The 14,990-nt window shown below is 46.9% G+C and overlaps 1 protein-coding gene across 1 annotated transcript in view; it reads right to left on the reverse strand.

The window, feature by feature from the left end:
- Nucleotides 1–5,442: 5,442 nt before the first annotated feature.
- Nucleotides 5,443–14,990, reverse strand: part of LOC147123906 (von Willebrand factor-like) — a 44,343-nt gene continuing 34,795 nt past the window's right edge. The window contains exons 4-6 of the mRNA XM_085995846.1: nucleotides 14,292–14,416; nucleotides 12,600–12,815; nucleotides 5,443–5,645 (exon numbers count right to left, since the gene is read on the reverse strand). Coding sequence (XP_085851972.1) covers nucleotides 5,461–5,645; nucleotides 12,600–12,815; nucleotides 14,292–14,416 — 526 coding nt within the window. The 3' untranslated portion in view covers nucleotides 5,443–5,460. The remainder of the gene's footprint in view (nucleotides 5,646–12,599; nucleotides 12,816–14,291; nucleotides 14,417–14,990) is intronic.

Consider the following 14,990-nt stretch of genomic DNA (forward strand, 5'->3'; position numbering starts at 1 on the left):
ATTTACTACAAACACTCACCAGTCTTTGAATTTCATCGGTGAAGGCGCAGGGGTCTTGTCTCCTGGTTTGTACACCAGCCCATTCAAGTAGCACGGGCACTCCAGACTTAAAGAAACAAGAAAGAAAAGGAAAGTTTCAAAATTGTAAGAAGGAAAATATAAGATGGGGGAAAGACAGAACTTGCAGTTATATAGGGCACAAAATTCGGCAGCTGGATAAACAGCACGGCCTTGAAATTGGATAACGTGGAAAAAACAGGAGCGGGATATGCAAAGAGCATAGGAAGCACGTCAACTTCGTACTGCCTGCTAATTATAATGATTGTAGCGCACAGCCCAGCACTGAACACGCTGCTGACACACTGGGCGTTCAGCAGGGGGCCAAAGTACACGTTGTTCGAGAGAGGCTGGCTTTACTTAAAGCTTTACTTAAAGCTAGCCTGCTCCTCTTAAAGGCTGTCTGCACCTCTTAAAGGTGAGCTGCTCTGCTGATGAAAAATGGTAAAAATGCTTCAACACGAACCCAAATGGCTCAACAGGCCAGGGCGAGGGCACCCAGGAGGCCCAACAGAAAGAAGGATGTGGGACCAGATCGGTGAGTGGTCACTGCCAGCAGTGTCACCCACAGGACCTGGCTCCAGTGCCCAAAGAAGTTTCATGACCTGAGATGCGTGATCAAGGTCAGTGAATGCCTCTTCCAAAAGCCATCTCCTACCAACTTCACCACTAGCCTCACACACTGCTCAATGCACGATCCCCCACCCCATCACTCACCTACCAATAATCTCTACCAAACTCGAGGCACATCTCCCATTCCTAGCTTCACCTCACCCCCGTGGAGGAGACGGTGCTGGCCATTCTTGGCAGGGGCATGACTGAGCCCTTGGCCAGCGGTGGGGCTGAAAGAATATAAAATGCTGGTATCCTCATATGTTATCCTCCTTCTCATCTCCCACTTCTCCCTCATCCCACAATATCTTCTGATTTATAAACTGCACATGGTGTAAGCATGCATCTCTTGCTTTCCCACCCTCCCCTCACCACAACCCTACCCTTGTGTCTTCCTCATTTCACACCCCCAAGAAATCCAGCCCACCTAGCCAGTGGTTGATCAAGATGAGGGGGAGGAGAGTGAAGAAGAAGAAGAACAAACACCATCACTTGTTTTGACACTTCCAGCCACCAGCTCCTCGAGGTCGACCAGCAAGGCCATCTACAGTGACCCCCGCTGAAAGTCAGTAGCCTTCCACCATGTTGCAGCCATTGGGGTAGCACTGCATAAGAGCACCAGGTCAGATAAAGGCACATGCAAGATACTCAGTAGTAAGGGAATGCACAAGGGTGATTAGTTGATTTTTTGATGCACTATTGGATGCAAATAGTTGGATTGGAAAGTTTGCTTTGTGGTGACTTTTATTTCAGTATAGTGGCCAAGAGGACGTTGTGATGGTCAGTAACAGAGGGAAGGTAAGGTGTGGGACTAATGTTGAAAGGGGTTGTGGTCACTGGTACCACAGGCAGATGATTCCATCCCGGATGTCCCAGCCAGAAGGGGACTGTCTGGATTGCCTCCTTCCTTCCGCTTCCTCCTCCTCCTCCCTCTGCGAGCAGCTTGTCCCCGGTGCTGCCTCTGCTCCATCTCCATGTCATGCTGCAGCCTAAGGGGGACAGCAACTAGAGCCCTCAGGACTGGGAGCAAGTGGTCTTCTCAGAGGACTTCCTTTAAGAGTCAAAGCCTTGCAAAAGTCCAGCAGCACTCCCTGCACACTTAAACAACTTTTTAAATGTCTTACACCAACCACTACTCCAACAAACTGTACAGGAACTGTACAAAAGCAAAAATCTAAACTTCCTTGAAAGTTGGGTGTGTTCTTTGAAGAAGCGCTGGTGGGAGGTCCGTCGTACTCACCTTACCTGAGGAAGGACGTTCTTGCCATGGAGGGAGTGCAGCGAAGATTCACCAGGCTGATACCTGGGATGGCAGGAATGACGTATGAGGAGAGATTGGGTCGATTGGGCTTATACTCGCTGGAGTTTAGAAGAATGAGAGGGGATCTCATCAAAACTTATAAAATTCTGACAGGACTGGACAGACTAGATGCAGAAAGGATGTTCCCGATGGCCGGGGAGTCCAGAACCAGGGGTCATAGTCTAAGGATAAGGGGTAAGCCATTTAGGACTGAAATGAGGAGGAACTTCTTCACCCAGAGAGTGGTGAACCTGTGGAATTCTCGACCACAGAGGGCGGTGGAGGCCAGTTCATTAAATATATTCAAGAAAGAGTTGGATATATTTCTTGAGGCTAAAGGGATCAAGGGATATGGGGAGAAGGCAGGGACAGGGTACTGAATTTGGATGATCAGCCATGATCTCATTGAATGGCGGAGCAGGCTCGAGGGGCCGAATGGCCTACTCCTGCTCCTATCTTCTATGTTTCTATGTTTTTTTATCTGTGCAACATGGGGCACACCTAGGATTTCTGTCATGTTGGACAGGTCAAAAACAAATCGCACGTTCTTTGGTAGAATTTCTGGAATGCTCTGCCCCAGGGAGCTGTGGAGGCGGAGTCACTGAATATATTTAAGGCAGAGATTGACAGATATTTGAGCTACAGGGGAGTCGAGGGTTATGGGGAAAGAGCGGGAAAGTGGAGTTGAGGCCAAGATCAGATCAGCCATGATCTTATTGAATGGCGGAGCAGGCTCGAGGGGCCGAATGGCGGAGCAGGCTCGAGGGGCCGAATGGCCGACTCCTGCTCCTATTTCTTGTGTTCTTATGTTCCGGTGAGGGTGGTGCTGGGACCCTCCCTCTGGACAGAAGTACGTACCCCTAAAAGGCAAAGGCTGTACTTGTGTAGTTACATAAGAACATAAGAAATAAGAGCAGGAGTAGGCCAATCGGCCCCTCGAGCCTGCTCCGCCATTCAATAAGATCATGGCTGATCTGATCCTAACCGCCAATCTACTATCACAGAACCATCTCCTGAATCTAACAGAATTAGACACACGAAATAGGAGCAGGATCAGGCTACACGGCCCCTGGGCCCGCTCCGCTAACCACAGGGCCATGACCAATCCGAACCTAGACTCATGTCCAAATTCCTGCCCGCTCCCCGTAACCCTTAATTCCCTTTACTTCTAGGAAACTGTCTATTTCTGTTTTAAATTTATGTAATGATGTAGCTTCTACAGCTTTTTGGGGCAGCATATTCCATGGACCTACCACCCTCTGAGTGAAGTAGTTCCTCCTCATCTCAGTTTTGAAAGAGCAGCCCCTTATTTTAAGACTATGCCCCCTAGTTCTAGTTTCACCCATCATCGGGAACATCCTCCCTGCATCCACCCGATCCAACCCCTTCACAATCTTATATGTTTCAATTAGATCGCCTCTCATTCTTCTGAACTCCAATGAGTAGAGTCCCAATCTGCTCAACCTCTCCTCATATGTCCATCCCCTCATCCCCGGGATTAACCGAGTGAACCTTCTTTGTACTGACTCGAGAGCAAGTATGTCCTTTCTTAAGTATGGACACCAAAACTGTACGCAGTATTCCAGGTGCGGTCTCACCAATACCTTGTACAACTGAAGCAATACCTCCCTATTTTTATATTCTATCCCCCTAGCAATGAAAGCCAACATTCCATTGGCCTTCTTAATCACTTGCTGCACCTGCGTACTAACCTTTTGAGTTTCGTGCACCAGGACCCCCAGATCCCTTTGTACTTCAGTACTTTCCAGTTTCTTGCCATTAAGATAATAACTTGCTCTACGATTTTTCCTGCCAAAGTGCATAACCTCACACTTTCCAGTATTGTATTCCATCTGCCAAATCTCTGCCCACTTACTTAGCCTGTCTATGTCCCCTTGCAGGTTTTTTATGTCCTCCTCACTCACTACTTTCCCTCCCATCTTAGTATCATCTGCAAACTTTGATATGTTACACTCGGTCCCCTCCTCCAAATCGTTAATATAGATTGTAAAGAGTTGGGGACCCAGCAGTGACCCCTGCGGAACACCACTAGTTACTGATTGCCAGTCTGAGAATGAACCATTTATCCCAACTCTCTGCCTTCTGTTAGATAGCCAATCCTCTATCCATGCCAGAATATTACCCCAATCCCGTGATTTTTTATCTTAAGCAATAATCTTTGGTGTGGCACCTTGTCAAATGCCTTTTGGAAGTCTAAATACACTACGTCCACTGGTTCCCCTTTATCCACCCTATATGTTACTTCCTCATAGTTAAGCAACCATGGCCCATAAATGGGGTAAGAGACAGGATCGAGCTAAAAGAAGAGGCTCACACAACTGCAAGGAAAAGTGAAAATCCAGCGGACTGGAAGAGCTAAAAAAACAGCCAAGAGATACAAAGAAAGTGAGCAGAGGGGCAAGAATGGAATAAGACAATAAAACTTACATGGGGTGTCAAAGCAAACAGCAAACATTTTTATCAATATATTAAAAGAAAGAGAGTGGTCATAGAATCAAAGATAAAGGGATTCGACAGGGTAGATACAGAGCAACCATTCCTTCTGATGAGGGAATTCACTGCAAGAGGACATCATTGTAAAATTAGAGCGAGGCCATTTAGGAGTGAAATCAGGAGGCACGTTTTCCACACAAACGCTCGTGGAAATCTGGAACTCGCTCTCTGAAAAGGCTTTGGATTCTGGGTAAATTGAAATTTTCAAGACTGAGATGTATCGATAGTTATTGGGGAAGGGTATTGAGGGATATGGAGCAAAGGTGGGTCAATGGTGTGAGGTACAGATCAGCCGTGATCTAATTGAATGGCAGAACCAGCTCGAGGGGCTGAATGTCCTCCTCCTGTTCCCAAGTAAGGTATAGATTTCCCCAGTTACCCTCTCGTTAATGAGCCACTTTAAGATTAAAAAAAAAATAAGACGTATTTCTTTGAGGATCCAGGCCTCAATCCTGGCCTGGACTATGTAACTGCCAAGAGCAGGGGAGTTCTCCCCGGTGTCCTGGGGCCAACATTTACCCCTCCAACACCATCATTAAAACAGATGATCTGGTCATTATCACATTGCTGTTTGTGGGAGCTTGCTGTGTGCAAATTGGCTGCCGCGTTTCCTACATTACAACAGTGACTCCACTTCAAAAGTACTTCTTTGGCTATAAAGCGCTTTGGGACGTCCTGAGGTGGTGAAAGGTGCTATTTAGAGGCCAGCAAGGTTGGAGGTGACTCTACCCGACTGTGTTTGATGGGACAATGCACGGGGAGATTTACTCCCTATCTAACATTTGTTGTACATGATCGAGAGCCTTAAAGCTAACAATAAACGTTCAACGTGATAAGTTTTCCCTTCCTCAGCACTGACATCCCTTACTTTGACAAGCACAGAATTCACAAGTCAAGAAAAAAAATCACTAGGGAACAAGGCACCAAACTCTGAATTTCCTGAGGCTTTGATGGTCTCTGACGGTATGAAAGTTTTCTCACATGTTGGCGACACAGTTTTGAGCGTGCGGATCAAAGTACATGTCCTCGGGACAGTAGCATCCTTCCATGTAGCCTGATGATGGAAGGTAGAGGCAGCTACTCCCTGTACTGAGGTAGTAACAGTTTCTTTTACAAGTATCGTTGGTTAAAGTATGCACCATGTTACCAGTGCAATTCATTGCTGTGTGACAGATGCAAAAGAAAGGAAAGAGGAATTAGTCACAAGATCGACAATTTTTCTGAGTCCTGTTCATGTAAATGGGGCTGAAAACATTTCATTAGTCAAGCAATATTGGGATCTACCCCTACTGCCAATTTCCTCTTTTCTCCTTCCTCAATGTGCTGAAATCATGATTTATTTCACCAACTCTGACTCCAACCCATTCTTTCCGAGGAGCTCAGAATTCTCACTCTTCCCCTCTTCCTACGGAATGCAGGCTTTTAAATTCTCAGGCTGGCTATTTCCTGACTTACCTTATCATCTCCCCATCTCTTTCCAACTTTGCTGCTCTCTGACACAATAGACTCTTGTGAACATGGCTTCTTTTTCGATGAGTTCGGAACATCCTGGATCAGAAAGTACACTGTGGCCATAATCAACGGCAGTCTGGGTCGTTTAGGGTGAGAGTCCTCCTGCCGTACATTACCTCCTGTCCCAGTTATCCACTTCAAATGAAGGTACAAGTTCTCTTTGTGTCCCAGTTATCTCCAAGATGGTACATCTGGCACCAGACGGCTGGAACCACGCCAACCTTTCACGGGTGACTCAGTAACCCAATCAAGCCAGTTTCAGAGCACTGTTAATAATCAGCCAGCCAGCCTGACCCACTAATGGGACCTGGAGAGCTAGACCTGTAGCCAGAGTTTGGGAGAGATTGGGACGATTGGACTTGTACTCGCTGGAGTTTAGAAGAATGAGAGGGGATCTTATTGAAACTTATAAAATTCTGACAGGACTGGACAGACTCGATGCAGGAAGGATGTTCCCGATGGCCGGGGTGTCCAAAACTAGGGGTCACAGTCTAAGGATAAGGTAGGCCATTTAGGACAGAAATGAGGAGGAATTTCTTCACCCAGAGAGTGGTGAACCTGTGGAATTCTCTACCACAGAAGGCAGTGGAGGCCAATTCATTAAATATATTCAAGAAGGAGTTGGGTATATTTCTTAAGGCTAAAGGGATCAAGGGGTATGGGGAGAAAGCAGGGACAGAGTACTGAATTTGGATGATCAGCCATGATCTCATTGAATGGCGGAGCAGGCTCGAGGGGCCGAATGGCCTACTCCTGCTCCTATCTTCTATGTTTCTATGTTATTATGTTTCTTTCTGACAGGAGGTGTGGTCCTGGCTGGGCAAGCTTTGGGAATTTATAAATGGTGGATGCTGGTAAGTTGTGCAGTCTCACCAAGTTAAAACTCAAGCACGAGTCTTATACAAACTTATGGATTCATACTCTTTTTATGCACTTTGGCCAGTAAGTGGGGTCTGTCCCTATGGGGACAGACTGTTGTTCATACTGAGCAAAACTGAAACTGCACCATTGTGAATTCCTTTGGATTTTAGTTTGGAGACTGTTAATTTTGCGAAAGAGCTTCTGTGTATATCAGGCACCTGGCTGACCAAAAAACCCATCAAGGTGTGTGACATGAATCAGTCATTCATGAAAGAAAGACTTATGAAATAATACTGAGCGGCCTACGAGTGGCGCTGTCCAGGGAGAGTATAAATACTCGGGCCTGGGCCCAGCTTGCGCAGGACATTCTTAACAGGAACTAGTGAAGGACACAACTAGACCTCCATGTTGTAAAACAGTTGATTAAAGCTTTGTTTAACGCTTAGACCAAGTGCCTAGTAGTTTTCTTACATCAGTGTGAATATTACTGAGCTTTCAAAAAGTGGCAAGGGAACTTTAAATAATGACAAAGGGCAGCATGTCACTGATGTGCTTTGAATCGCTGACACGACGGTGAGGTGGGACACAGATTGAGTTCTGATAAATTTATGTTTTTAGCTACAAATCCAAGAGACGCACTGAGTGACGGCCAGACGTCTCTCCAGGAAAGAAGGAAAGGGGGAATAGGCACCGGACTGATCCCGCATACTTCCTGGTGAAGCTGATTGGCTCAGGATGGACCAGCAAAGGGAGAAAATAGGAGAACAAAGAAGGTGCGTGCCATCGGAATGCTTTTTAGTGAAGTAGACTAAAAAGATCAAACATTGACAGCAACACATGCAGTATATCTATAAAGTGACATCCCATTAAACCCTGTTAAAATAAGTCAAGATTATCAAACAGTTGAAATCGCTTCCTCGCTCCAATGATATGTCTTGGTTGAGTGGACCGAGTGTAATATATCCCAGTTTGCTGATGATACAAAGCTGGGTGGGAATGTAAGTTGTGAGGAGGATGCAAAGAGGCTTCAAGGGGATATAGACAGGCTCAGTGAGTGGGCAAGAACATGGCAAATGGAATATAATGGGGAGAAATGTGAAGTTATCCACTTTGGTAGGAAAAATAGAAAAGCAGAGTATTTTTTAAATGGTGAGATTGGGAAATGTTGGTGTTCAGAGGGACCTGGGTGTCCTTGTACACGAATCACTGAAAGTTAACAGGCAGGTACAGCAAGCAATTGGAAAAGCAAATGGTATGTTGGCCTTTATTACAAGAGGATTTGAGTATAAGAGTAAAGACATCTTACTGCAATTATATAGGGCCCTGGTGAGACCACACCTGGAGTATTGTGGACAGTTTTGGTCTCCTTACCTAAGGAAGGATATATTTGCCATAGAGGGAGTGCAACGAAGGTTCACCAGACTGGTTCCTGGGATGGGGGGATTGTCCTATGAGGACAGATTGAGTAGACTGGGCCTATATTCTCTAGAGTTTAGAAGAATGAGAGGTGATCTCATTGAAACATACAAAATTCTTACAGGGCTTGACAGGGTAGATGCAGGGAGGATGTTTTCCCTGGCTGGGGAGTCTAGAACCAGGGGTCACAGTCTCAGAATAAGGGGTCGGCCATTTATGATTGAGATGAGGAGAAATGTCTTCACTCAGAGGGTGGTGAATTTTTGGAATTCTCTACCCCAGGACAGAGATCGATAAATAAGGAAATCAAGAGATATGGGGATCGGGCGGGAAGGTGGAGTTAAGGTAGAAGATCAGCCATGATCTTATTGAATGGCGGAGCAGGCTCGAAGGGCCGAATGGCCGACTCCTGCTCCGATTTCTTATGTTCTTATGCCATTTTCAGACGCTTTTCTCTAATAGAACATTTACTTGGAACTAAAGTGGCAAGAGTACTCTGGCCTAGAAATTCACTGGCCTTAGCGCCGCTTTTGAGGCGCTAGAGGGCCTAGCGGCGAAGTTATGGCCAGTTTTGAAATTGACAGGGGCCCTAAATCGGCGTTAGGCCGGTAGCGCTGCGCCGGCACCGATGACGTCATCGGTGTGCGCAGCGTCCCGGTTGCCATGGTAACCCGCCCGAACTCGGAAATTGAGTTGCGGCCGCCTCGCCCGTGGCAGCCGCAAGCAACGTTCTGGCAGAGGTGCCTTACAGAACGTTGCGCCGGCGCATTAAAGGCCCCGCGGCGGCCGGCCGCTTTCCCGCCGCCCGCCTGGCCGCAGCTCCCTCCCCGGACTTCCCCCCCCCCCCCCCCCCCGGAACAGAAGCAAGCCCGGCACTTGTCCGAGGTGCCGGGCTCATTTTTAAAAAGATTATCGCGGGCCGCGGCCGGGTGCAGGCAGCTCCTCCTTAAGGGAAGGAGCAGGCCTGCACTTCCCGAACCTGCCGCACCGCAGCGGGCGCCGCAGCGCCGGAATAGCGCTGAAATTCAGCGCATAGCTCCAGTTTTCAGGTGCTAACAGCTTTCAGCAGCGCCGGCAGCCGTTTGGGCGCAGAAGTAGTGAATTTTTGGCCCGCCCAGCGCGACTTAGCTCCGGCACTAACTTCCGGCGCTAAAGCCGTCGCTGCGCCAAAACCCAATTTCTAGGCCACTGTCTTCACAGTGACACTAGTGAACATAGTCATATCTGAGGCCATGGCACAGATACCTGTTGGGATACAGTTCCATGGTCACTGGCAACACATCAGTACTCAGTCAAGTGCCTATTATTCATGTTTGAGCCTAAATGGTGAGTGCTAGCAGGCTATTGGATAATATATATTATAACAGGCATCACTACTCCTATACTCACCCAACATTCACACACATCCAGGGGCTTCTGGATAGTGAGCAGGAGCAGATACCTTTATAAAACACTGGTCCGACCTCAACGGGAGTCTTGTGTCCAATTCTGGGCACCGCACTTTAGGAAGGATGTGAAGGCCTTAGAGAGGGTGCAGGAAAGATTTACAAGAATGGTTCTAGGAATGAGGGACTTCAGTTACATGGACAGACTGGAGATGCTGGGATTGTTCTCCTTGGAGCAGAGAAGGTTGAGAGGAGATTTGATAGAGGTGTTCAAAATCATGAGGGGTCTGGACAGAGTAGATAGAGAGAAACTGTTCCCATTGGCGGAAGGGTCGAGAACCAGAGGACACAGATTCAAGGTGATTGGCAGAAGAACCAAAGGCGACGTGAGGAAAAACTTTTTTACGCAGTGAGTGGTTAGGATCTGGAATGCACTGCCTGAAAGGGTGGTGGAGGCAGATTCAATCATGGCTTTCAAAAGGGAGTTGGATAAGTACCTGAAGGAAAAAAATTTGCAGGGCTACGGGGAAAGGACGGGGGAGTGGGACTAGCTGAAGTGCTCTTGCAGAGAGCCGGCACGGGCTCGACGGGCCGAATGGCCTCCTTCTGTGCTGTAACCATTCTATGATTCTATGAACAGGACCTCTCCTTCGTTCAAGGAGACTGAGACCAAATGTAACATCGCAACTGGTGCTCCAGCTGAAATCAGCCAACCCAGCACAGAGTAGGAATCAATGCTGCAACCTGCTGGTCATTAAGGCTTAGTTAGTGGTGCATTGGTTAGTGGTGCATTTGTTAGTGGTGCATTGGTTACTGGTGCATTGGTTAGTGGTGCATTGGTTAGTGGTGCATTGGTTAGTGGTGTATTGGTTAGTGGTGCATTCGTTCGTGGTGCATTGGTTAGTGGTGCATTGGTTAGTGGTGCATTGGTTAGTGGTGCATTGGTTAGTGGTGTATTGGTTAGTGGTGCATTGGTTAGTGGTGCATTGGTTAGTGGTGTATTGGTTAGTGGTGCATTGGTTAGTGGTGCATTGGTTAGTGGTGTATTGGTTAGTGGTGCATTGGTTAGTGGTGCATTGGTTAGTGGTGCATTGGTTAGTGGTGCATTAGTTAGTGGTGCATTGGTTAGTGGTGCATTGGTTAGTGGTGCATTGGTTAGTGGTGCATTAGTTAGTGGTGCATTGGTTAGTGGTGCATTGGTTAGTGGTGCATTAGTTAGTGGTGCATTGGTTAGTGGTGCATTGGTTAGTGGTGCATTAGTTAGTGGTGCATTGGTTAGTGGTGTATTGGTTAATGGTGTATTGGTTAGTGGTGTATTGGGTAGTGGTGCATTGGTTAGTGGTGTATTGGTTAGTGGTGCATTGGTTAGTGGTGTATTGGTTAGTGGTGTATTGGTTAGTGGTGTATTGGTTAGTGGTGCATTGGTTAGTGGTGTATTGGTTAGTGGTGCATTGGTTAGTGGTGTATTGGTTAGTGGTGTATTGGTTAGTGGTGCATTGGTTAGTGGTGTATTGGTTAGTGGTGCATTGGTTAGTGGTGTATTGGTTAGTGGTGCATTGGTTAGTGGTGCATTGGTTAGTGGTGTATTGGTTAGTGGTGCATTGGTTAGTGGTGCATTGGTTAGTGGTGTATTGGTTAGTGGTGCATTGGTTAGTGGTGCATTGGTTAGTGGTGTGTTGGTTAGTGGTGTATTGGTTAGTGGTGCATTGGTTAGTGGTGCATTAGTTAGTGGTGTATTGGTTAGTGGTGTATTGGTTAGTGGTACATTGGTTAGTGGTGTATTGGTTAGTGGTGCATTGGTTAGTGGTGTATTGGTTAGTGGTGTATTGGTTAGTGGTGCATTGGTTAGTGGTGTATTGGTTAGTGGTGCATTGGTTAGTGGTGTATTGGTTAGTGGTGCATTGGTTAGTGGTGCATTGGTTAGTGGTGTATTGGTTAGTGGTGCATTGGTTAGTGGTGCATTGGTTAGTGGTGTATTGGTTAGTGGTGCATTGGTTAGTGGTGCATTGGTTAGTGGTGTATTGGTTAGTGGTGTATGGGTTAGTGGTGCATTGGTTAGTGGTGCATTAGTTAGTGGTGTATTGGTTAGTGGTGTATTGGTTAGTGGTACATTGGTTAGTGGAGTTACCTAGCAAGCCGCGAAGTAGCTGGTGACTTGTTTCTAACACTTCACCCAGCTCGGGAGGAATCTCAGGATGGTTTGCTAGTTGGTTGTAGAAAAACAAGCAAGAATTTTTTTTATTTATTAATCATTCTCGGGCTGTGGGCATCACTAACAACGCTAGCATTTATTGCCCAGCCCGAGACCGAAGCGGCTAGCCTAGACCATCCCAGGGGGCAGCTAAAAGTCAACCATGTTACTTAAATAATTATCAAGAGAATAAAATGCCACCCAGGTTGGAATAATCCACACTAAAATAACACCGAATAAAGACAAATCAGTAAATCTTAAAACGAGTCGTTTAATTATTTTAACTTAAACAAACCCATGCCACAGTTGCTGTCGAAAGGGAACTTAGATGGAAACAAAGTACAGGAAACTTTGTGCTATCCGACACCGACGGGACCGAGCTGTTGCCGTCCCATCAAAACTGCCGGACAAACCAGCGCTAATGTTGAAACATACGGAGATTTTGAGTTCCGTATCTGGCAACAAACCCTGTTGCTTAGCAACAGCTTCTAAACAGTCGGCCGTACCTTGCAAGCGTCTCTGTAGCTTAGCAACAGCTTCAGCGAGACCTTGCAGAGCCTGACTGGTGAAAAAAAAGCAACGAAAAGAAAAAAAAACTAACGAAACGGCTCCTGATTTTTGCCGGTGGCTCGAGCATTCCGGACAGTTAACCTCCGGATAAACCAAAGTTTCCTGTAGATCGTTATTTGTTGGCTCTTTCACACTCAGATCATCATCAGCAATGTCACTAACAGTCAGAGAAGGTACTCACCGCACTCGTGGACCGTGGCTCGGAAGTCAATTAAGACATCATACAGGAGACAAGTGTGGGCATAGTTGGCGAGAGCCAGGCACAGGCAGGATTCCGAGTCTGCACAGCTGCAAACATCGCGCCTGCACTGATCATAAAACGGTTCCGGGCTGATGAAATGGCAACTCTTAAACACGGGCCCTTTGATGATGCTGCATTTCTCTCTCGCGTAGGACTCTGCGATAAAGAAAATAAATGACCCAAGTGTGGTTCAATGACCAAGCAAGCACTGAGCTCAGCTGTAGACAGACTTCAGAGTGCGGAACAAGTCAAGCAGCTGATCCGAGGCTTGCTGTCACAAGGGACCAAACTGCATATCTATCCTGGAGAAGTCTTATGAGCATGCCACCCATATATTCTGACATTTTAAATATTTTGATACAACATTTGTGCTTCTGTGCTCATGTCAGCTTTTCAATCACTGCTTTCTGTCAGGAATCATTTGAAACTTTGATGTTAATATTCTGTCTCATTGTTATTGTTACTTTACTCCTGCTTAAAACGGCAAGGATTATTTTTAGTTTTTACTTTATTTCATGTCTCTCTCCCCCCAGATACCATTCCTGGATTGGAACGTCGGTGAATTTGCATCTGCAATGCCATCATTGCTCCTCTATATATGTTGGCTGGCAAGTGGATTACACAGGATTACATCGGATACACGGCCCAGAAACAGGCTATTCGGCCCAACCAGTCCGTGCCGGTGTTTATACTCCACTCGCACCTCCTCCCATCTTTCCTCATCTAACTCTATCAGCGTAACCCTCGATTCCCTTCTCCCTCTTGTGCTTGTCCAGCCTCCCCTTAAATGTATCTATGCTGTTCGCTTCAACCACTCCCTGTGGTAGCGAGTTCCACATTCTCACCACTCTCTGGGTAAAGAAGTTTCTCCTGAATTCCCTATTGGATTTCCTGGTGACTATCTTATATTGATGGCCTCTAGTTATGCTCTTCCCCACAAGTGGAAACACTCTCTCTCTGTCCACTCTATCAAAACCTTTCATTATTTTAAAGTGCCGAACAGTCGTCGTCGTACGTGTCTTCACACTGTTCCCTTTGGGGAACTGTATGAAGTGGTGGAAGGATTTCTGGCCGCGTTTAACGCTCCTTCCGTGACCGTAACCATCTTCGTACCAGCCATTAGGGTGGTTAGTCCTATGGCGGGAGGGTTTTACGGGCTCCCACAACCCATACGAGGGGGGGGCCACCCACACCCACGGACGCAAGTATCCCGCTGGATGTCAACCCAGAATTTAAAGCCGGAGCTCCGACTCCACTTGCCGGGACTGTCTGGAGCGGGGTTCGAAACCCTACGCCTTCTGGCCCAGTGGCGGGGATGCTACCGCTACGCCAAAGGCCCACTGCCGAACAGTAAGTCTGGCAGTAACTGTCCATCTGATGTAGCATCCCTGTATTGGAGTTAACTGCTTTCTGCTCAATGCGTGGCTGAAAGTAAGAATTCACGTGTAGTGAGAAGACGGTGCAGATATGCGCTCGGCCATGTTGTGTACAGCACATTAGACCCCAGCGTAGCATGCCACCCATATATTCTGAAATGTTAAATATTTTGATGCAACATTTGTGCTTCTGTGCTCATGTCAGCTTTGAGAGATGCCGAGTGGTCTCCCTGAAACACTTGAGCTAATTTTTTACCTTTTTGATGGTTGATCTCACACGGGTCCTGCACTGGCAACAAAGGTGAATCCACACACTGTGCACTTGCTTTCCAGGAGTTCACAAAGTTGTTCGGGACAGAATTGATCAGGTAATTCGGGGACCTGTATAATAAGTGAAGGCACACTCAGTCGCTGAATTAAAGGGCGCTCTGTCCTCTTCGACTCGGACATTAAACTCAATGCTGCATTTCTTAGTTCTCTCCTTTCCCAAAGGCGGTCACTTTTTGCAGAGTATGGTTGTGTAAGTTTACTCAGTCTTCGGGATTTCACCCAACAGAATAGTCTTCAGATGTGGAACATCAAACCCAAGCCCGATCCCCTTCACACCCAGCGCCAGGCGTGGGGGCCGGCCGACTTTAACTCGGCATTAACAGGGTGATAACGGCTTCAAACTGGGCTCGGTAGACTTGCCGCCCCATTAACGCCGACATTCGGGCCACCGCCATTTTCAAAGGGGTCCAATGTATACAGGATCCCAATTGCCACTTCTTATGTTCATTAATAAATAGACATTCTTATTATGAACACAGCTAGCTTTTGCTAGACACTTTATTGAGCACATGTGGACTAGGTACAGTATCTGTAGAGGCATCCATCTTGACTGCTGCCTTGTGGGTAGACTAGTGCCTCATGGGTAATGTAGTCTTAATATACATACAGCTGGGTAGTGTAGTCT

Source organism: Somniosus microcephalus, chromosome 1 (assembly GCF_052327205.1).
Source record: "Somniosus microcephalus isolate GS21.2 chromosome 1, FLI_Smic_1.0, whole genome shotgun sequence".
Taxonomy (NCBI): Eukaryota; Metazoa; Chordata; class Chondrichthyes; order Squaliformes; family Somniosidae; genus Somniosus; species Somniosus microcephalus.